The sequence below is a fragment of the Rhopalosiphum maidis genome, chromosome 4 (genome assembly GCF_003676215.2).
Source record: "Rhopalosiphum maidis isolate BTI-1 chromosome 4, ASM367621v3, whole genome shotgun sequence".
Classification (NCBI taxonomy): Eukaryota; Metazoa; Arthropoda; class Insecta; order Hemiptera; family Aphididae; genus Rhopalosiphum; species Rhopalosiphum maidis.
Genome location: NC_040880.1, coordinates 41,330,639 through 41,355,967, shown reverse-complemented (window position 1 = coordinate 41,355,967; position 25,329 = coordinate 41,330,639). Strand labels below are relative to the sequence as shown.

Sequence of the window (25,329 nt, the reverse complement as noted above, 5' to 3'; positions counted from 1 at the left end):
ATTAGAAAATAACTTTAATAATTGTACGCATACAAAGTAATACTAGAAGAATATTTAGCTTCTATATTTAGAACTTCGTATTAATTTGACTTAAATAATTATAGTGGGTACCTATAATGAATGCATACTTGACTAAACATAATAAAATTAACGACGCTAGTTACATGTAATATGCAATAACTTTAATGACTTTAATTTGCTGTGTCGCGTCATGTATATATGAAGCGCAGTTAGTTCAGGAGAGTGATTAGCGAGATGACCCGCAAAACAATTATATCATTTTATTATACTATTATTGTACTCAAATGAATTTTTTTCAATAGTAAGTATTGATCATTATTATTCTTATTTTACATAAAGGTCTTATTTTTTTATTAGTTTTATAATGTCAGTTACGCATTCGCATGAGATCGACATGTCGGCTATATTATTTTGAACCAAACATCCATCCGTATCAGTTAAGAAACGTTAAAAAAAAAAAAATAACTAACAGATGCTTTCCAAGGCAAACAACACACACATACAAATGCCTATTTTTAATTCGCTCTGACATCAGTTGTAGCACATTTACGCAAGTTTCGAGCGATTGAAACTCGCCAGACTGGCCAAAATACAGTTGTATACAGAGTGTACTCAATTTTTCACACCAATCTCTCTCGTGCACATGAAAAAGAAAATGAAAATATCTGAAAGAGATTCGTTACTTTATTTAATATTGACTTCGGAACAATAAAAAATGTTACTTAAATATTTTAAATAGATAAGACATTTTTCTATTTTAAAGTTTATCAAACGTATTATTCACTCCCGCAAAATAAGAACAATTAAGAACCCTCAGAGATGGTTAATTAACGCTATAATTCAGTGCGTAATAATTATATCTGTGTGTAAATTGCATTAGCTCATTTTGATGTATCATGACTGACGTCATTTTGAATATATTAAACATCTGAACTTTCAATAAAACCATACGCTTACCACTCGGTATTTAAAGCAATGATGTCATGATGTAAACATAATGTGTATCCAGGTACTAGGGGGTAGCCTACATCTGCATCAAAGTCCGTCATTCATAATGATAAGTAATTGCTATTACCGGAACATAATATTTATTATTTACTTTTTGTTTTTTTAAATGAACGAATATGACAAGTATAGTTATTAAATATACCACTATGTCAGAATGCGCTTAATCAAATGTATGCGTTTAAAATAAATTTCTAAAACCTTAAACAAATATCAGCATGTACATTATGTCATTATTAATAATTTGTTAATATAGCCTTTAGAGGTTGTATAGAAAAACTAAATGTTTTAAATATTATTACATGAAATTGTTTTATGAAAATAATAATGATTAGATAGATTCGTTACAAATGTACAATGTATAATGTAGTCGTGAATATCTCAACTAGAATATTTTATGCATGTTTACATTTTCCAATATCAATATAATTATTAATAGTTTATGTATAGTAAAATTGTATACGAGATAATAGATTAAAAAAGTGACCGCTGGAGTAAAATTGAAATTTCCATTTTCTAATTTATTGAAATACGAGTGGGTTAACCGTCTAAAATAACCGCTGCCTACAGACCAAAGGTGCCGTCTTCGGTTCCAACGTGTCTATCGGCGTAAAAAAAAAAAACAAATCATAATCATCATCAGGTGGGTTCCTCTTCGTTCTATTCGACGGCGTTCGGTCTAACCCACGCAAAGGTGCGTGCATGCCCTACCAGAAATACTCTGCCCACGTATCCTGCGTGTGTAGGCATAGTATTTTGTGTGTACTATTATAATATACATGAATAAATAATAAAATATATACAGAGTGATATATTTAACTGATTTTTTTTATAACATTTTTTGTGATTTATAAAAATATCTTTTTATCCCATTTTAAATACTCATTAAGTCATATATTGCATTTTTTTTGTATGACATTTTTTTTCAATATTCAACAGTAAAATACTTCTAAAAATTATTGTCAAATAATTAATCATTTTTTTTTTTTTTAGTTTTAAATCATTTAAGTTATTAATCACTTACCTAGACTTCAAATTCTTTTAAATATAAAAAATATATTCTTTCAATATTTGCCATTTGGTATTATGCTTGTAATAATATCTGATAAAATAGTTTAATCTTATATAATATTATGTTGTATAATGAATTATATCTACTTTCAAATTGTAGAAAAATATCTATTTTTTTAATTTATTGAAAATTGGCGTTGATCAATGGTATTTTAATGAACCAGTCTGTACATATTATTATGTGCCATTTGTCTCTGCCTACCACCCGATATATTGTGTGACTCCTCAGTCCGGCCCCCCTAATCCCACGACCGAAGCCGATCCGTAGGCGATCCTGGACCAAATAACTTTACGGCGATGTTGTCGTTTCCTTTTTGATATTATATTATAATGCCGTATACATAAACGCTCGTGTGTATTACTATATTTTAGCGTCAAATATATTATTTTTTCTTATTTTGTTGATATTTACATTTTTTAATTATGTATTCACTCCCCCCTACCACTAGACAACCGGTTCTCTACTTGCATCTCTAGATCAGTCAGTATAACTGGTCTATTTTAATCTGCATATTATTACAGTGATTCGGACTGTTTACAACCGCGGTGTTCTAAAGTATTGCGATTCGTGATATGTATACATCTCTGCGGTAACCACTACGATATTGATGGGCCAGAGTTGATATTAAACACATGTCATGTGACTAACTTTTTTTGTTTTTCGTAATTATTTATAAATCATTGTGTTTAATGATAATAATTCAAAGAACACAACAATAATAATAGTTAATTTATAGTTCGATAACAACCAATTAAAATATCAATAGTAAAAAGTAAATTAAAAATAAATGTTCACGTATACATAACCAATGTGACTCTTTTATTATAACGTTTTTTTCTTTTGCCGACAGCAAAAAATAAAAATTATTCCGGCAAATATGACAAAATATATGTGTTTTACATATTATTTGCTGCATAACCTAGTAATTTAAAGTATATGATGAAAACTCTTGCGAATTCTTAAAATATATTTATTATTTAATATATATTATATAAATGTGTGTGATTTCATCTTCCTTTGGTTTCCGATAATTTTTAAATGCACAGGTGAGTAGATGGCTTATTATTAGGTAATAAACTAATAACTAATAAGTAATAAGCAATTGTTTTATTTCAATTTTTTTTTTATTAATATTAAAAAATAATACAATATAATAATATGTAAACCTATATACTTACACAGAATACCTATATGTATTCTTTTAACCGCTTAAAAAGTCTGCATATTATAACGCAATAATACGAATGATCGTTTTTTGTTAAAATTTACATTTTAAACTGTATTTGTATTAAATTATATGATTTTATTGTAATTAATGTTTTCATCATATAGTATATAATGTTATTTAATGCAATGATTTTATATGAAAAGAGTTGTATTATTTGTCGGTTTATTCAAGGTCCAATATAATTGCCAAATACCAGATTAATTTTGGAAGACTGTTGAAAGCGTTCACGATGGACTTATAGAAAATATTAATAGTATACTAGCCAAAGTCATGTTCACTGTATAAATAAATATCAATTTTATAGCTATGTGTGACAGAAGATCCTTGAAATAAAAATCTGCATCATTTAACATGTAATATAATGTAAAAATTTTGATATTTTTCTAATGATGTTGATAATTTTTATAGATTTTAGTTATTAGCTTTTTTTTTTTTTTTTTACCAATTTATCAATAATTTTTTATATAATATCGCTTACTTTTATTATAACTTTATAATATTGGTTTTGATTAGGTACGTTACATTATTACGTTTAGTAGCTAGCATTGATATGACGATAATAATATATTGAAATTTAAATGTTCCTAAATGCAAAAATATTAGTCCGCAGGTGATAAGTAAAAGATTTTGGACATGAGTACCTAATATATGAATAAGAAACCTTCCATTAGGCATAGTATTAGTTACAGCTTGTGATATAAACTTGTTTTTTAGTGTATGTATTTTTTATAAGTATTATTATTAATATACTTGAAATGATTAGGGTTAAAAAATAGATTAGGAGTGAATTATAGTCACTTAAATTCCTCAGATATCTGCCATGGTAGTGGATAGGGCGGTTGGATTTCATTTAGTCTCATTAAACTGGATTTATGATGATTAATATAATAGTAATAATGATATATTTATTGGCGTACAATTAAGGGTACTTATAGTAAAGTGCACGTGTTGCTTATCATATTATGATTTTAGTACAAAAATAAATAATACAAAATAACGTTATTAAATTTAATAAAATGCCAAAATGATTAGGTATTTTAAACATGAACTGATTAATACAAAACTAATTTTTAATTATCACTTTACTGGTATATTTTTGGACAACCATAAGATTTAATGGATTCGACGGAGCTTAAGCTATTAACACATAAAATACGAAAAAATTAATTTAAATACAATTGTTTTAAAAATTATTTTTTATTTTTTTTTTTACGTGCGTACGTAAAAATTCAGTCAATTATAAAAGACAATTTTAATAATGAACAGTCAAAATTGTTTAAGTACCATAAGAAAATTAAAATTATTATTATTATTGTTTACAATCAAAATGTCCACAAGTTTTTAAACTTGAAATAATTACATCACTGCCCACTGGCCTTCACGTTCCAAATATTATAATTATAATATGAGGCATGTGCTATTCAAATTTCCATACATCTGACAGTGTGTTTTAGTCTTAATTTTTTGTAAAATATAGTTTAATATATTATTATAAAATATGTTTAATGTCTTGGCCAATAGCCCTGTCCTTCTCGGAAACAATGGGCGTTCCTTTCGCTGGATTTCGCTTATAATGCGGAACATTCATCCATTGTCCATCTAGTCCGTCGCACTCGGGCATAAGAGGTCATTGTTTCATTGACTAATGAATAATATGTTATTTTTCAGAAATCTATGTATATATAAAATTATTGTATTTTTTTTAAATTCACGAAACATGACATTTCTAAAAATAAGTACCTATAATTATAATTTTAAAGAAATATTATTATTATTTATTATAATATTCATAGTAAAATTATTTAGTTGCTAAATTTTAGATTTATGTATATATTATGTATAAAACTAGAAAATATATTATTAAATTAGTTTCATATAAATAGGAAAATAGTAATTGATAGTGAACTCCAAGTAAACAATTTGTATGCCGAGTTGATTGTTGGCTCACTTCGTCATCAAATACAATATAATTTGGTCGAATTGGCTTCTAAACGTAATTTGTAGTGCACAATAAGGAACACTATGAACTAACTCCGCTATATATTCTTATAAATATAATAAGTTAGTGATTTTGTATGTTTGGTTATCAAACGACGTCGCACACTGAAAATCAAAAATGTTCCTCTTTTTTATATGTAATACCACGAAGGGTAGTACTGAAAAAATAAAACTGGTTCTAATATTAAATTTAAACGTAAATTAGTATATTGCGAGTAGGTCAGAGCGACGAGAAAGCAAATAATGTGCTGACATTATCTTGATAAAATGTACACTTATTATATTATTTTAGTTATTAGTATAATGTAGAAAAACTTCTGTTGGATACTACTCTAATTCATGTATTAACACAATAACTATGATAATTATTACTACCAATCTTGTAATAAATACAATTATTAAAATTGTTATGTTAATTTTAAATAAATAATTTTATTATAATACTATAATACTTATCTACAGTCGTTATTCTTAATATAACTATATAAGTATCTACCTATTATAGTCGCATAATTTAGACGATACTAATATGAATCTTATTGTTAGGTATGCCTTAATTTTGATATTTTGCCATGGGTTCGGTAGTTGACCTTTTAAAATTGTGTCATGGTGATGATTTTTTACATCCTGGCAAGTGTAAAGATGTTTATAATTCTTTAATAAACCATTAGTATCAATATATTTCTATATTTTCATATTTTTCATAACAATTGGCAACTATAATTTTATTGTTTTTAAGTTAATAGTTCTAATTTAATACTTTAATTTATTTCATTGTAGAAATGTAAACGAAAAAATTTAGAGAAACTTAAAATTTATTTGGCTATCTATATTATTTTTTGAAAGTAGTGTTTATGACTGAGTGTAATAATTTGAAAATATATCGACTATAATCTTTTAAAAAAAGTAAAATGTTAAGAGTAAATAAGTAATTTTTGTTTTTATAGTACCTGCGGCATCCCGCAATACTTGCAAGTACATTGTTTTAACACTATCACGACCCGTCTACCTATATCCAACCATCACTATGAGACATTACGACACGACCATCTCCGAATACTTACATCTAAATCTTAGACTAGACATTTACTTTGTAAAGTAACCAAAATTAAATCGTTCAAAAGTTGGTGAATTTATACATTGTAGACTAATAAACAAACATTAACATTTTTAGTAGGTACGGTACGAAAATGAAGGAATAATTCTAACCATAAAATTTTTACTAAAAATTAATAAATAATTAAAATTTTTGGTTAATTTATTTTATAAGTTGTACATGGCGCCTACAATGTTATACGAGTATAATAAATTGTAATATTAGGATCGTTGATTACATATATTTTATTTATATCTAGATTCTATAATACTACCTACATTATAATATATACTGTTGATTATAATATTAAAATTTAAAATACAATGTTACGGATTATATTTTATTTTTAAATTACATTCATTTGATTTGAATTATTATTTTGTTGGTATATGAATATATTATATTGATATTTAACTTCTTAAATCATTTATTTATTTTCCCAAACGGCCCACTCAGTGTAGTCAAACGAGATATGCTAAAATAAGTATCTATTTTCATAACACTCCTTGTAAGACGAACACCTAAAATTGATGAACTATTTAAACCAGCTATGCTAAATTAATAAATTCCAAAAATTTTTCATCTGCCTAGTGCCTATTATTATTTTTAATTTAAAGTTTTCGATTTAGTGAGAATGCTTGAAGAAAGTGGGACCTCTTTGGCACAATAATCATACATGAAACATATTTATGACTTAAAAAATATCCTGTTTTCTAAGCTAGCTATACATAGATGCGTGACTGTTTGTTATACGTATGTGTATGTGTAATTATACACAAATATAAAAATACGCACTCAAAATGAAAACAGGAGGTATAGTCAATTTATCTATTTAAATGAAACAAACAAATAAATGAAGACGTGAGTGATTAATTATTCTTCTATCATATCATATGCTATGTAATCTTTCTGATGATTCAAAATATTTTGACCATTTCTATTTTATTTTATATTTTTATATACATATATTTAAAAATGTTGATTGTATTTTTAGTATTATACACTATACAAATATTATGTTTTTTTTTCGTATTATTTTAATATTTTGTATTTGTAAAACAAAACAAAATATAACAAAAATGATAATTTTGTTGCTTATAAAATTTTAAATTAATTAATTATATGCAAACACATATTATTGTATTATAAGTAACTGTTGTAGATTGACTTGAGAAAATACTATATAATATTATACAAAGGTTTTAAACAAATGACAATAGCAGGAAATTGAATTTTATACGTTATATTTGTGCAATAGTTAAAACAAGTTGCCATATAACTGGTACCTATATATTATAAATTATAATTGATTAAACATTTAACTATATTAAAGTCGTATAACATATACAAGGTGAAACGTTTCTTTTAATAATAATACATTTATTTAAATTAGAATTTATAGAATTTTTAAGTATATTATAGGAACCATGTTTTGAAATTCTTAAACTTGTATAAGATAAGAAGAGTTTCCTGTAGTACTAAAAACTTATTTTTTCTTATGAAAACTTTTCATTTTATTAAGTTACCTACTGTTTTTATATTTGGCGTATTAACTGAATCCCCGGTAAAATTTGTTTTTACTGTACAGATAGCGTCATTTGTGTTTTCTTGTATTCGTATTGTATCTACCTTAAAGTCATCATCTGTGCAAATCAGCAAAACAATACCTTTTCAATAATAATATAATTATCTATTTTCTCCTTTCTATTTAACTATAGACAAAGCTAATTATTGGTAAGTGGTTGCAATAAATATTTACGTATATTAATATATATCGTAGAAGTGCGTAATAACTTAGGCAAATTTTTTATTTTAACTTACTATATCTTCAAAACCAACAACCGTAAAAGCTGATTTAAGTGCAAAAGTATGGTCTTGCTTTATAAATATTAATAAGTATTAAGTACTGTTTAAACTTACGTGGCTGATTTTATATTATTTTTTATATGGGTGTTACAATTTACCTTTAAAATGTGAATCTTAAGGCATATACTTTGTTTTCATTAAGAACTTATTTTATGTTGTAACTGTTTAACTTGGATCAAAATGTAAAATAGAAAAAAAAATTCCAAACAGTATTTTATTTAATATAAGTTTTTTTAAAGTTTAATTTAACTATTAGATAGATAATTCATAGATATTGAAGAATCCTATTATTTTTGTAGCATTAACAGTATGTATACATAACATAGTTTTAATATTTTTTGGCAATAAAAGCTTAGTTAATCATACAAAAGCATTTAATATAATTCACATAATTTAATACTATATAGAAAAATATGGCGGTAGTCTTAATAATTATAAAACATAATAAAAATAATTAAATTATTGCTTCGTATACATAAAAATAATATATCTTAATTAAAAAAAAAAATACTATAATTTTCATATTTTTAATAATGTACATAAATTTTGTCTTAACGACAAAAACTATACACGAATACCAAACATTAATATAATATGTACTTTTGTTATAAAAATATTTGTTAAGTTAGTATTTATGTCGTTTTACAAGGCATATATGTTAAATATACTACTTTTTTATTTATTTAAAATAAAAATCTTAATTTATGATATTAGTTGATTGAAATATAAGCACGATCTTATTTCAAAATGTATGTAGGTAAAGAATCTTTAATCAATTGATAATAATTACAGTGTAGTCAATAATATTCTAAAAACTGACAATTCTGTTCCAAATATATTACTTCTACGGAATAGATTATAAAAGACTAAAAAAAAAAATACGTGTATTGCCAAACTTATCTGTTGTCACCGTTTTTTGCCTAACACCGGGTGTACTGGAATGTAGTTAGATTATGTTGGGATTATATTCTATACACACACTGTATTAGTGTAATTCGACCGACTGATATTGTTAATTCGATTGTATAAAAAATTCCTCACACGCGCATATCTAATCTGCTCATTGTTATAATGTGATGATTTTATAATCCTATCATAGGAGGTACAATACTTCTATGTAGTATTATACACAATCTACGAAATATTGCTGTTGCCTCTGTGCGTAGTTCGATTTAATAGCGACAGTAGCGTCAACATGGTTTCTTCCTATACGCACTCGAATATAATACCTATAAGTCGTAAATAAAAAATAATAATTATTAATTAAAATAAAACGCTACGGCGATTCCGGATTATTTTTCCTTATTTTTACCTAATTAAACAATATGATATTTATACATAAATTTGTATATTTTTTTCTGTCTTGTAGAGAATTGTGTTCGGCATGGAACTCGCGTGTGGGCTCTCAAAACACGAACGCACCGGCCCACAGAGTTCAAGCGCTGTTCAACGACCTAGGATTGTACCTGACCTCGGCCCAAGGTAATTATTTTGCAACAACACTTTCCCTTATTTGAGTACAACACCAATACATTTTTATAATTTTACCCGTTTTCAAATAGTCGCTGAAATGATGCAGTGTGTGATGAAATGTGCCAATAGAAGTTCGTCGGTGTACATGACATTTGGCGAATTTTGCTTGTTAGCTAAGAAACTCAAAAACGGCTTGGATAGAGGGTAAATAATAAGCAGAGATTTTAGTTTGGCTTATTACAGTGTAACTATTACGATTTACAATATTACATATTATTTGAAGGGTACCTATATCCAATATTGTTTCTATCTTAAATATTTGCTACATGTTTACAATAGAAATAAAATTTTTTTCGATATTCAGTCATATAATATAAAAATTCACGTATAGCCATTTAGAATAATAATAATAATAATCATTATAATCAATGTTATCATAGTTCAATGTGTTTAACTATATGTGACACCAATGTTTATTAATTATTCTCTATGCCTATATATATATATACGTATATAGTATAGCATAAACCTTCTTGAAATTAAAAATAGTTATAATAAATAATATTGATAAGTGATAAGTGCTTTAAATTCTAAAACCAATCTTAATAAAACGAAATATAATTATATTTTATATTTTTCTTGAGAATCGCATGTACCTTAAAAGCTTGTCAGGTTTTTATTATACCAAATGCGTATCACATTAAAAAAAAATATATAATTTTAAAATATTTATAACTTACTATATAAGATTAAAATATAAAAAACGAAGTTGAGCTCTAGATTATAATCTTACCATTAAATTTATTAATAAATCAATATTTACTTTTTAATACTAAAAGTATTTAAGTATCTGAATTAAATTTAATGATTATTCAGTGTAAAATTGTCTATTAATATACAAACGTACGTTTGTATATAAGACGGATACAACAATTTCCAGTTTAACATTTTCTTAATACTAAGAACCTAGAAGATAATTTTGAAAATCTATAATGGGTAATTTTAAGTGACTATATTATCAAAAAACTCATTATCTCGAATAAGTACCTATTATTATTATTATTATTATTATTATAATTATTATTATCGTGGCAAAATAATATGTTTTTTTACTATTTTTTATCGTTATACTTATTAAATTTCTATTTCTTTTTTTGAATGGCAATATACATTATTTATTTCATATTTCAAAGCAGAATATTTTTTATCTTTGCTTATAACAGTTATAATTAATAAACTACTCGTTGAAATTTCGATTATTATACATTAAAATTCTCAGAAAATTATTTTTATTTTGAAATATGAAATTAAATTAAACATGTGTTCTCATTCAAAAAATAAAAAAAACTTAAAAATTGTCTAAAAATATAATTGTTGTATACATTTTAAAAAAAATATGAGACGTCAGCATTGTTTTCAATGATAATTATAAATAAGTATACTAAAATTAAAAATATATCTATTTATGTATTATGTACATTAAATATTATAAATCTTTGTATTTTAACGAGCTGTTGTACTTTTTATATACTAGATGAGATAATTATTTTATCGAGTATCCATTCTTTAAAGGACCTATATAATATAATATAAGTCAGATATTAGTCTTATAAGGATGCTACATCCGCATGATTTGTTTCCGTCTTATAAACTGTATATGTACATTTACTTTCAGTAGAACAGATTTTGTTTTGTTAACTTTAATATTAGACCGAATTGACCTTTTATCAAACTTAAAGGTATAAATATTATCTGTTTTCTCTCGTTGGTTTTTTTTACAATATTTTAATTTCAAAGTGAATAATTAGTATTTACAATATTAAAATTAAAAATGTTCATAACTTGCTTAAAAATTAAAACATCGTAAAATCCAACAACAAATAATAATTTAAGTAAAACCTAAGGTTTTTAATCTGTCAATTCACTCTAATGTTAAAGTTAACAACACAAAATAGGTTTTGCTGAAAACCAATTTGCCATTTTGTACGTTTATAAGCAGAGACAACATATGCATGTGTAGCATCCTTATAATACTAATATCTGACTTATACATTATATTAGTCCTTTAAAGAATGAATACTTGCTAAAATAATTATATCATCTAGTACAGCGGTTCCCAAATTGTGAGCTTTTGGCAGGGGAGGCGCTAGCCTCGTGGTAAATATTTACTGTTAACTTATATTGTCATAAAAATAAAAATGTTTGTATATTTAAATACTATACATTTGTAATTTAATATTTTTATGGGGGGTGCAATTATTTTTTTTGATTTTGAGGGTGGCGTGAACTAAAAAAGTTTGGGAACCGCTGATCTAGTATAAAAAAAATACAACAGTTTGTTAAAATATAAAAATTCATAATATTTAATGTATATAATACATAAATTATATATATTTTGGAAGTAACTATTGTAGCATCATCTTAATATAATATAATACAATATTAAATATATAGTATTATTAATAGTACGTAGTACCTACATATATATCTATTTAAAATCAATTAAAAATTTGGTGGAATCCATGTACAGGATGGCATATTGATGGCACGATGCTTGTTTAAACTTTATTAAATAGTACGTTATCTGGTTGTAGTTACAATTATTTTTTAAATTATCATCTTCTTTGATATAAAATATACTCTCTCACGAATAATAATACGTTTCATGTAATTATATTATATTTAAACATTGTATAAAAACTATCTTATATTATTCGTCAAAATGCATCACGATCTTAAATATATATTCTATAAATATAGTTGCCTATGTTGGATAATAATAATTAATAAATTTATAATGCTAAACCGATAAAAAAAAATTCGCCATCATATGCTTTTGTTTTTTGATTGTATTAATTTTTTTATTTGATGATAGGTAAACTAAACTGCGACTACAACGTAAATATGTTATTATAATTAAAAATAGTTATTTTATAATAATACTTTTCACTAAGATATAATAATTATCATTGTGCTTATATAATTACCATTTACTATTATAGTTGTACGTTTTAAAATTTAGATGTACTCACGTTTATTTATAATGGTGATATACTCACAAAATAATTTTTCTGTAAAGTTGGACAAATTCCCATAAATTAATATGTCACAGTGTATTCTTTTGAAAAGTGGTACAATATCGCTGTATGATATATTGATATATACAACACTGAAATTGTTTCTAATTTTTCTATATTATAATGAACCTATATATATATATATATATTATTTTTATATTCCCGAGAAAATCGTCTCTATTTGGTCATCTGTTAAAATATATTTTCCAAACCAACTTTATTTATGATGTAGTGGTTATTTTCTATTGCAATTAGTTGTACTCTACAACAACTAAGATATTTAATAATATGATATTTTATATTATAAATTATAGCGTGTGTACGTTTAACTACACAACTAACGAAAAATTATGTAGTAAATCATTATAATTATTTATTTTAATTTATGACGCGTCACGTGTACTTAAAAGGGTTACATCATTTTCTATTCTGGGCAATATGTTTATCCTTAATAATATATAGTTCTTATAATAAACACACAATGTAAACATTACTATTATTAATAATATATACATTGACGTGGTAAGAATAATTTGAACCCCAAGGCAAAGAGTATTGAAATATCAACTCGCCTGCCAATAACTACTATTAATTTGATTGGAGAATATTATGGTTTTGGATGGAGAATACATCGTACGTCAACTGTCAACTTATAAAAAAAAATGCAAACTAACATACTCCTCATTTACTAATGAGAAGTGTTATTTAATGAAGGTACAAGGTACTATCTAAATTCAGTAATATCTACGATTGTTAACTGCAGTTTAGAAATGAGTCAATTTTAATCCCAGTAATACTTCGTTCAATTGTTCAACAGACCAGCACTGAATGTAATATTAAAAATATATGTAAATAATTGTACTATTTGTATGGTCCCCGCCACCGAAATTCCTTAAGAGTTAAGAATACAATAATTTTCACTATTAAATAACACATAACAATAATTAATTACTGACATGCACTGACGTCTGACACCAAATAAAAAAAGAATAATGATGAATGTTGATGTACTTATATTATATAGACATCCAAAATCTATTTGGTTATATTTATTACGAAAAAAATTTTGTATTTTAACATGCCTTTGAGTATTATGTATTGATATTAAGCTTATTGATACAGTATTGAAAAATTGTATTTACCAACACAACTAATACTATTGTAATTAATCACAACATTATTGCATCTCTTTTTACTATTGTTTGAATGATTGTTAATTTATCATTGAGAAGGTTATTCTTTGCAAATGAAAATCGTTTTATTGTTTCTATCCTTGTTTTTTAAAAACAAGATAGGAATTTCACTTATGTGCTGTACACTACGTTTCATTTATATTAGTGATCGTCGCTATAATAATGATATACTACCCTTTTTTAACAGTATATAAACCTTTCTTCCACAGGATACCAAGATCTGTGCAGTTTTCACGGCTGTTAGAAAAAGATCAAGAGAAACACATCAGAGGAATAAAAAAAAACTCGAGTAAGCCAAATCAAAGTATAATGTCCGATTGTTATAATATTAAGCTACGTTTGCCGGTGACAACCCTATGCATACTCTTATTCCTAATCCTGTTACCATTAATATCCTCCGTTAATTTAGGAAGTCTTAATAACTACGACGTGTTTCTGGGCGGCTCCTGCAATCCAACTACGTGGCGCAAGGACTTGGCCATACCGTACCTGCAAGATGCCGGTGTATCATTTTACAATCCGGTTGGTATCCATGTGTAATATTATACTGTAAATATAATCGTATGCGAATTTTTATGCGTAATTTGAGTTATTTTGCACGCATTATTATATAATATTTATGTTGTTATTTTTTTTTTTTAATGTTTATCAATATAAAATATTATGCATTAATACTTTTCTGTAGAAGTTAAATAGATATGCACCCATAATAATTAAAACATTTTGGTAAAAATTAGGTTTTCATTTTTCCGTATATGTCGTGATATTAATAATATTTCATATGTTGCGTTTAAGGTTAGCTTTATATAAATGAACTCGCACGATTTATTCCTTTCTAAATATGGCGTAATGTCAAGTATATGATTTAAACGTACTTGTAACATGCTTACGGTTATATACTTGTATCTCAAACTTTTTAGAACAATATTCTATCAAGGTCTGTACTTGTTGTCTGTACCACCCAATATAAAATCATCGACCAAGGATTCAATTATAAAAAGCACTTGTTTCAAACGATAAAGGATTCGATTATTGGTTACGCAGTAAAATTTGTTTTCCATCAGAAAAACATAAATATTGTTAAAATGTTGACTGCTTGTGGTATAGATCCGATTAATTTTTAAGAAAAAAATATTATTTATTAAACTTAAATTTATTGTAAGAAGCAGAAAAGGTTTTAACAATAAATTTTAATTATTTAACGTACAATGCGTTTGTTTAGTTAGATTAGTCATGAAAAATGCGTGTATAGGTATATGCATGTAAAATAAACAAGTAAGTTATACGCGTGATGGTATTTTGCAAAAAGCAATTAAATTGATATATCATCAACATAATATACAGATACTGGAGTAGGTATAACATTAACTTGCAATGAAATTTGTCTTTAGGGCATAATATTCACATTTTATGTAATACATTTTAAGGTAGGTATCATGCAGCTATATAGCTGATTAATCTAACTTATATTCAAGAATATATTATTATTTTATGACAATTGGCAAACATTTATCATATAATTTCATAACAGTATGCATAAATGCACACAGTTTATGAAAGTATAGGTAATTACGTAAATGTATGAATTATTGTAAATTTGTAAATCTATATTATTTATCATTCGAATGACATTTCTAGTATATAAATATTAAATATAACATACTTACTGTATATATACTGTATGCACTATACAGTATTTATTTATTACAAAATATACGTGTTTCCCCTTTTTTATGCACATGAGCAATTGTCAAACTATTATAATATTATACTATTTATACTATCTGACACGTATTACCTCGTTCCAACGTCATTAATAAAAAATCGTGTAAATAATATTATAATTTATAAGTACCTATATATGAAATAGGCTTTTTGAAATAAACATGTTGACGAAAATATTGTCTTATCAAAATTACATTTAACATTGCGTTTCGTGTATTTTATAGCAAGTGGATCATTGGAGCCAAGATCTAATCGAAATCGAACATGCGGCCAAAGAGAGTGCGGCGATACTGTTCTACGTGATCGACAGCCAGACCAGGAACGTGGTCAGCGACATAGAGACAGCCAATTTTGCCGCTAACCACAAGAACTTGGTGCTGGTCATTCATCCACAAGACGCAGTTGCCGGGTCGGTGATTGCCGGCGAGCCCATCTCTTACCGTGAAGCAGAGGACATTCGTGATGCCCTGACGATGCTGCACAAGATCGCTGCTAACCAAGGAACGCTGGTATTTGATAACATACCGGAAGCATTGAACAATGTCATTCAGGTATTTAATATAATAATTATTAATACAGAAGGACTTAGGAGTGAATAATAATATATTTTTGGAAAAAATTTTATCAACCTTCTATAATACTAAAAGTAAAACAAATTACTAATAGCTATATCAAAAAAATATATCACTTGGTGATATAGGCTGATAAACGGTTTCCGCTCAGGATAATTTTTCGAATACATGCAATGATATAACGTTGAATTCAATTTTAATACACCTATATAACAATTACCCACTCGATACCTAATGTACAGCATAGCAGTAGGTACCCAATTATCTATCTTTTAATTAATTAATTAATTTAATTATATATTAAATAAATCAACAGTTTTTATAAAAACATAAATCCTCATTAAATATATATATATATATATATATATATATATATATATATATATATATACACCATTAGTGGTATTTATAATAAGAAATAATTTTAGGTCATCAGCAAATTTAATTTATTTTCAATTAATTAAATAGATAAAATGTTAGTCGGATCCAAAAATTCTCCTCTTCCCTCAAAGTCTCAATGAGCAGAAAAATTTCAAAAGTTAAAATAGTATGGAATAGAATATACTAAAAGTACCTACACTTCTCACTTTTTATTTATGTTTAAAAATGAGACCTTTCAAAATTTAAACTTTTAATCTACAGTCCACCTGTATATAAACAAATATAAATGCCGAGACTGGCGAGACTCGTGTCTTTTTTTTTAATATATAATTTTACATTTATTATTTTGCTGTTTCATTTATGGATTCAAGATTCTGAAAGACAAAAACCGTCAAATCAACGATACCAGCGAAGACGACACTACGTATCGGTGAGAATTAAATATATACGATATACATACACAATATAGCACTTAGCAAAGCTATAGATAAAAAAACGAAAGTTATTTTGAGTATTTGTAAACTCAAAAATAACTTCTTGATTCATGTTTTCTTTATCAAATTATTAGAATTTACTTATAACTTGTAAGATAACCTTTGTATAAATTTAATTAATTTTCTATTCAAAACAACTTGAATAATAGCTTGTTAAAAAAAATTCTATTACATTGAAACAACATTTATTATAATATAGTGCGTCTCGTTTCGTTTCAGCAAGATCCGTGATGCATTTAACAAATTCAACGTCGATACGCCGGGGGAGATTAACATTTCCCATGTATGTTGTGGGTAGGACTCGAATAATGATTAACGATTGACGTCGACGCACTTATAGTTATCGACTGACGGCATGTGTGTGTGTTTTTTATTATTATTATTCAGGTGACAAGGGCTATCCGACTGTTGGCCAATCAGAATCTGTCTGAAAACGATGTGCTAAATTTGACATCCGAACACCGTGATACCAAAGGTATACATAATAAAATTAATTGACATTTTATTTTTTAATATTTAAATAAATTAAAATTCACGAATTGTCCAACAAATGAGTTTTCTTATTAAAGTTTCATTTCATGCTATTTTTATCTTATATGTTCATTTTTGCTGTGTTTACATTTAAAAAATACGATAATTTACATTTTTACAAATATAATAATTCTATAATTATTAAACCTTATTAGACTTAATACTCTAAAAAAAAAAAAAAATACAATTTTATCTTGTCCATTATATGAGTTACAACTAGAGCTGTATAGTTTTCAAATAGTTCTAACAAATTTTAATGATCTTAAAATATTTAAATTTTTTTTTTCATATGCTTACAGCTTTAGTCACAACAAATTAATTGTTCGAAAGTTAAACATTTCCCAAACTAACCATTCGAAAGTTGTTACTCTTTACGTTGAGCACTTTTATTAATGTATGCCTGTGTTCTTACAGATGTTGAAAGTAACCACCAAGTTTATTTTACGTTCAACCAGTTTTACGCTATTGTTTCTAAATTTCTACAGTTACCAGACAAAAATAATCACAGGAATGGATTCGACATCAGTGATGGTGAATAATTATAACTTATTAATTTATCATAGCTATAGCATATTTAGGCGTGCGCAGATTCCGAGAGTGGGTAGTGCTCATATATTATTATCAGCCTATTAAATTATTTAGTTATTAGACCTTTTGGCTTATTCTAAACTTAATGTGCTTTCAATATATATATAAATATATAATAGAAAGATACAAGTTACATGATATTACCACATATCATTTCCGAAAGAGAAGTTGTGGTGGGTTAACATTAAAGTTAAAATACAATAAAAATGAAAAATAAATGAATAATATTATCAACAATCAAAAGTAAAATATTGAACAATATTTATTTTTCAGTAGACATACAGTTACAATCAACTCATAACAATTTTTAATATATAATACTAGCCAATACCTTTTTATATGTTAAACTTCAACAATAGAATACACACAGGTTATTTTCCTAATTTTTTAAATTTGCTTTAAAAATATAATCTAAAATTGATTTTGGTAATTAAAGTATATTGATTGCGATTAATATATAGACAATTTGATTGAGTCATTGGCCACTTCGATCCATAAAATATCACAAGACGTTCCTGGGAACATCCAACATGTCCTGTGCACACGCCTATGTTAGGATCACACATGTTTGGCTATTCAAATGTTAAAAAAAAGAATATGTTATAACCATTTAAACATTTTTAAAGGGCACTCGTATCGTTTAAATGTAGGCAGACCGTTTTACTTGTCACAGGAGAGTGTTGAAACAACAAGATCTTCAAAGACGACCGATATTTATCTAGCTGGAGAAAGCGGTGATGATATTCGGTGGAGAGAAGACATCGCCATTCCCATGATCAAGTACCTATATCTTTAAACATTTTGTTGTCAGCTTGATAATTAGTACACTATTTTTTTTTCTGTAGAAAATCTAATTTAACATATTATGCAGCATCCAAAACAGATCTACCAGTATTAATAGATGCGCGTACTTTATTATTTGTAATTCCAAACAATTCAAGATCTTTGGCAACCATGACACTAGTAAATTCCAATATTTTAATTTTATCCAACAATAAATAATTATTAGAATTTTTTAATCATAATTGCAGGCAGCATATTGTATAGCTAAAAGGTACAAAATGGTGTTATGTATACAGAATCTCAGTAAAGATAATTGCACAATTCGTGGTGAAAAGGTATACAATTATTATCTAAATAATAATAATAACAACACATAAATGCTAGTACCAATACTAATTAATAAAAGTTGTTTTTTTTTTAGTTAACACAAACGGCAATCAACGACTATAACCGCGGACGGATTTATCTAGCGGATTTGGCATCACGAGAACGAGTGCCTGTGTTTGAATCAATCAATGAAGCTGTTGAAATCGCAGTGCAAAGAAGCTTATAGCATAATATAATCTATTCTATAAATTATATTGCACATAGAAAATAATGACCATTTAATTATTTTGAATTACATGAAAACTAACAGAAGTGCACGAGCAAAAATGTTTTTTTTTTTTTTTTTATCTATAGAAACTATTTTAACTTATAAGTACCATTTTTTTTTGAATTTTATTTTATTTTTTTTAACTAACAGCTAAGGAATTATTTTTAATTTTAATTGTATTGATAGTAGGTTAATGCCTGTTTCATAATATATATAAATACATTTAAATACTTAAAACTATTTAGTTGTATAGTTGTGTTTCTTCTCCTATAATTATTGATTTTATAATATGAATTATAAAATATAATATTATATGTATTATAAAATCATTTTCATTATGATTAAATAGTAATGTTTATCGTTAACATATATAAAGTATATTGAGATATATATATATTTTATGGTATAAAATTTAAAACCTGTGATAATATTGATTTAATTTAATTATTAAATAATTCAAAATATTTAATACACGAGTGTATTTGAATATTTCTTATTTTTAAAATTTATAAGTAAAAAAAAAGCTATTTTTTCTAAAAATTCAATAATGTTTTAGTTTCAAGATTGGCCCTTAAAACTAAAATCTAACATTGCATTATTTACTGTTGTATTTTTAAGAAAAAAATTACAATTTATAAATACAGTATAAAGAAGTATAAAACAATATTCTACTTGTATATTATTTAAAATAATTATCTAATTTTTCTTTTCATTATCATTTAAAAATCACTTGAAATTGAATGGGTAGTCAGAGCAAAATTATTATAAATTAATTAAAATGTAAATGTAGGTTTATAAAACAATTATTTATGATAATTGTAATTTCAGATGGAAAAAGAAGAAAAAAAAATTTTTTTTAATTAAATGTCAATAACAATTGGATGACATTTATTTTTGTGAATACGCAAAGTCTTGATTCTCATGAAGCATTTTTCACACACATCACATTTATATTTCTTTAAACTAGGCCCCAATACATAGCAACTGCTCAAATGTTCCTTGAGGTGTGACTTCTTTTTAAAAAGTTTCTCGCAATGAGCGCAACTCAACTTAGCTTCTTCGTGTGTTTTTAAATGTACCTTAAACAGATCTCGATTTTTGAAACGTGCACCACAATGATCACAAACACAATTTTGTGGATCATGACTAGACTTGTGATACCTAAAAATATTAAATATGTATAATATAAAATTAATAATATATCATGAACATTAATCATACTTCATATTTGATGGTTGGCTTGTGGAGTAATCACATTTATCACAACGGAACCAAACTAATTTTTGATGAACAAGACGATTGTGTCTACGCAATGATGATACTGTTGAAAACTCCTTTTTACACTCTTGACAACAATGGTCTTTAACTTTTGAATGAGTATTTTCATGAATTTTTAAATTATACATTGTCTGAGCTTTAAAGTCACATTTCTGACAAGGGTATAAACCAATATGAACATTCAAATGTATATCAAGAGTCTTTTGTTGAGTAAACTTCTTTTGACATATTTGACACACAAAGGATTTTTCTCTATGAACATTTTCATGTATTTCCAAACGTTCTTCAGATAAAAACAATTTACCACAATTTTTGCAACTAAAGTTCTTGGGCATGTCAATGTGCACTTTTGAGTCATGTATAATAAGATCGTTGAATTTTGTAAAAGTTTCCAAACAAACGTTACAGGAATACGTTTTACGCTGATATCGATTATATCTGGCCATTGATTTTGAAATTCCATTTTTTAAAATAGGTTTTTCATTTTCTTTTAATATTTTTTTCATAGAAATAGCTTTGGGATTCCACCAATTAGCTTTGGTATAGGTAAAATTAGTGTCTTTTTTGCTTAATACACTCAAGGCTAAATCTAAACATTCTTTACCAGATATGGTGTCATTAATTAAATCTTCAGGTGGCTGTACTTTTTTCATATACTTTGGAACAGGCGAATCGGTACATATAGGATCACTTTCATTCCATGGTTGTGATAAACCGTTCCATAATGAATCACTTTCAAAAAAACTGATGCTCAAGTCTGACATTTGAGATGGTGTGAATCCCATTGGTCCTAAGTTTGTTATGTCGGAATTGAACTAAAAGCCAATATAAATGTATTGATAAATGTGTAATTACATAAATGCAAACAATTATATTTTTTTAGGAGAGGCTAAAGTTATTTAGATTTCATAACTGTTAATATTATTTCTGAAAAACATATATAGAATTTGCTGCAAATTTAAAATAATTTCAAAGCCATAAAATGATATGTATTTAGTCACAAAATATTAACAGGTAATAATTAGTAATCTAAGCTGCTGGAAGTGGAATTAAATATTATTATTTTTAAATACATAATATTAAATATTCAAGTAATTTATGCGAGCAATAATTCTATACAGTTTTTCATAAAGTATACTCAAGTTAACACTTAACTTAAAATGAATAAAAAAATAGATACAACTATTTTTAAGGTTAATTTAAATGTAATTACCACTAGGTCAGAATCATTCTTATCCTGTCTGTATTGCTGTAAGAATGCATTGGTATTGTCACATAGTAATTTGAATTTGACCCAAGAATCCAAACTCAATATGCAACTAGTACATATATTAGTAGGTTCATCAGTATTTAATAACACCTGAAAATATTATATAAATTAAAAAACATTTCCATTTAGCAACATAACACCAAATTTGTAATTAACAGATATTTTACCTCGATTTGCACACAATCTTTTATGGTCTCTTCAAGAACTGGTTTTTCAAATATTGATACCATTTTACTATTTCCATCATCGTCACGAAGACATAATCGACAGACTTTATCAAAATCAATTATTAGTGGAGCCATTATTTAAATATTATTACATAGCTTGCTATAATATTATTATTTGTATTCAAAATTAGTATACATTAGATATTTTTAATATTTAAATAAATCACATAATGCATAATTTGTGACAAAATAAATTTATTAAGCATTGTACTGCCAATATCTATACTTTTACAAGTTTTTTATAAAAAAAAATAGGTGGGTAATTAACAAAAATTAATAATAATACTATCGTGAAATACAATACTGATGTATAAGCAAAAAGTCAAAAATTAAAAATGATTTTAAATTCTTAATTCTTATTTAAGTATTTAATGGTACATACTAAAAAGTAGAAAGTTTAATAATTAGGTATTTAGTAATAAATAATAAATGTATTAAAAAAATACTAAATAGTAAATACAAAATTCAACTTATAAGTACTGTGATAAATGATAATTTGATAACAAATAATTTTTTATCAAATTATCATTATATTATTGTTTTATTACAAAATACATTTATTTAAATAAAAAACTAAACATCAAATTCAACATCGGTTTCCGTAGTGTAGTGGTTATCACGTGTGCTTCACACGCACAAGGTCCCCGGTTCGATCCCGGGCGGAAACAGAACTAATTTTTTTTGCTCACCAATCAAAGTTAATTGAATCTCATTATTCATATTTATTATTATTTTTATTTAATATTAATATGTAGACTTCCTGGATAACGATTATTATAATTATAAAATAAATTATACAAAAAGTTCTTTTTTTAAATTGTTTATAATACCTGCTATACCGAGCTATAAATACATGAATATCAGTTCTTTATTATGGCCTACTACTCAATGTTATTAGGTTTATTAATTATAATAGTCGTATAATAGACGTCGCACCCGTATGTGTTATCTTTGTTTTACATACTCCGACATAATACATTTTCGTTCACCAGTTTCAATAGTGTGCTTTTAGTTTTGTTATATTAGAGTGAATTGACCTATTATCAAACTTTTAGGTAAGAAAATTATCTGTGTTCTCTGAGTTCTCTCGTTGGTTTTTTACGATTAAATTATGACTTTATGAGCATTTTCAAATATTTAATATTTTTTATACTCACAACTACCAGAAGTCTTCACGGTTGTTGTACTTCACTTGTACGTAAATATACAAAAAAAAAAAACGTGACAAAGTTGAGGTACCAGAGCACACACACCAAAAATGTCTTCGATCGTGGATAAGTAACCCCGTTGGACGCCATTGTGGTATCACCTTATATAGAGCGACACACAATTAAACCTACTTATGCGCTTCGTACCCTCTAGCTAATGACACTCTCTAAGATAATTTAGAAATTTAGAACCGCACTGTTAACTCGTGAATTGTACAATTGTATATTTGCATGTATGCGCTTGTTGATTTTTACGTTCGTTCCTAATCGGCTGGAATGATTAAAGATTAAATATACCGATATATCTTGGCACTATTCAGTTTTATTAAAACTTCATTGACACAGTACTTATATACCGGCGCTGTTCATATCAAAGGTAAGAACGTAAAAACGACTGAAATAAAAACTCAGATTCAGGTTTATTGGTCGGAAACACTTTTATTCAGGTGTAAAACAAGTACAAAGTTTACACCTAATCCGTTCTACAATAGTCACTTTAAATGCGTGACCGTCGTCCTCACCGTATCACTCAATGACAACGGGCCCCCATCATGCCTGCGCGTGCGGCGATTTTATAAAGCAAAATTTGTTATGGCCTCAGCACATTTCGCTTCACTGGCCTGACCTATCTCAACATAAAAATATTCCCACCTATTTGCAATAATACATTAAATAGTAATATTATATTTACAATAACTGTCTACAGTATATGTCACTGTTGACACTCGACACTATTAATGGGGGGGGGGGGGCTGGAGAGACTAATGGCTACAACAGACGTGATTTTACCAGAGTTAGGGCGAGCACCATAACATTGCTTACACGCTATAGAAAAACCTATTATACATTAATCACACTATATAATTAGATAACATAAAATATACACACTTTTTACACGTCCGAATTATTACTTAAAATATATTAAAAGAACACACGGCACCAGTTCGACACCAGTGGCGGTTATGGTTTGTATTTTTTTAGTGAGGCGAATTATGTATACCCCTCCCCCTATCATAACAAAAATTAAACAGTACAAATGGAATTAAAAAATATAAAAATAGTTATAATATAGTATAATTTTAATTATATATATATATTTATAGTGACATATACATACGAGGTGTGTTCAATAAATACCCAGACAAAATGTATTACAAATTATATTTAAAACTTACAAACTATTTAAATGGATCACCTTCAAAATAGTGTCCTTTAGCTTTAATACAATACTCCCAACGGTCTTGCCACTTTTTGAAACACCTTTGAATTTCCTCCATAGTTATAGCCTTTAGCTCTTGTGTCGCGTTATGGATAGATTCGTCAACGTCTTCGAATCTATGGCCTTTGAGGGTACTTTTTAGTCTCGGAAACAAAAAAAAATCACACGGAGCTAAGTCAAGTGAATATTGTGGGTGAGGTACCACTGGTATATTTTTAGATGCCAAAAATTCACGTATGGAAAGTGCTGAATGCGCTGGTGCATTGTCATGGTGCAAAAACCACGACTTTGATTTCCACACATCTGGTCTTTTACGGCGTACTTTCTCTCTTAATCTTTCTAATACTTGTTTATAGAACACTTGATTTATTGTCTGACCCGTAGGTACAAACTCATAATGAACTAAACCAAAAAAATCAAAAAAAAAAC

The 25,329-nt window shown here is 26.5% G+C and overlaps 2 protein-coding genes and 1 non-coding gene across 7 annotated transcripts in view; 2 read left to right on the top strand and 1 right to left on the bottom strand.

Annotated features, from left to right (window-relative positions):
- The window catches only part of LOC113559444, a 28,907-nt gene extending 9,064 nt beyond the window's left edge, over positions 1–19,843 (top strand). For 2 of the 5 annotated variants that reach the window (XM_026965276.1, XM_026965274.1), the window contains exons 3-15: positions 9,656–9,768; positions 9,849–9,963; positions 14,239–14,318; positions 14,439–14,551; positions 15,979–16,305; positions 17,079–17,137; positions 17,421–17,484; positions 17,589–17,676; positions 18,147–18,263; positions 18,947–19,100; positions 19,166–19,283; positions 19,352–19,438; positions 19,525–19,827. In XM_026965276.1, the coding sequence (XP_026821077.1) occupies positions 9,656–9,768; positions 9,849–9,963; positions 14,239–14,318; positions 14,439–14,551; positions 15,979–16,305; positions 17,079–17,137; positions 17,421–17,484; positions 17,589–17,676; positions 18,147–18,263; positions 18,947–19,100; positions 19,166–19,283; positions 19,352–19,438; positions 19,525–19,656 (1,567 nt within the window). In that variant the 3' untranslated portion in view covers positions 19,657–19,827. Of the gene's footprint in view, positions 1–3,025; positions 3,145–9,655; positions 9,769–9,848; positions 9,964–14,238; positions 14,319–14,438; positions 14,552–15,978; positions 16,306–17,078; positions 17,138–17,420; positions 17,485–17,588; positions 17,677–18,146; positions 18,264–18,946; positions 19,101–19,165; positions 19,284–19,351; positions 19,439–19,524 lie in introns of those variants that run through there. The other 3 variants (XM_026965277.1, XM_026965275.1, XM_026965278.1) reach the window with 3 other exon arrangements.
- Positions 19,844–20,465: 622 nt separating this feature from the next.
- LOC113557390 (zinc finger protein OZF-like) lies at positions 20,466–22,675 on the bottom strand. The gene is made up of 4 exons (XM_026962878.1): positions 22,414–22,675; positions 22,190–22,336; positions 20,920–21,791; positions 20,466–20,859 (listed from the first exon to the last, which is right to left on the bottom strand). Exons 1-4 carry the CDS (start codon positions 22,546–22,548, stop codon positions 20,559–20,561), a joined length of 1,455 nt encoding a protein of 484 aa, XP_026818679.1. The 5' UTR covers positions 22,549–22,675; the 3' UTR covers positions 20,466–20,558.
- Positions 22,676–23,068: 393 nt separating this feature from the next.
- Positions 23,069–23,141, top strand: Trnav-cac. Its single transcript has one exon. It is a non-coding gene; the product is annotated as a tRNA-Val (tRNA).
- Positions 23,142–25,329: the final 2,188 nt, after the last annotated feature.

Coding starts and splice junctions, on each gene's coding strand:
- LOC113557390 (XM_026962878.1), bottom strand. CDS start 22,548: ATGGCTCCACTAATAATTGATTTTGATAAAGTCTGTCGATTATGTCTT. Junction 22,337..22,413: donor AAGATTGTGTGCAAATCGAG/GTAAAATATCTG, acceptor TAATATTTTCAG/GTGTTATTAAATACTGATGA. Junction 21,792..22,189: donor AGAATGATTCTGACCTAGTG/GTAATTACATTT, acceptor ATTGGCTTTTAG/TTCAATTCCGACATAACAAA.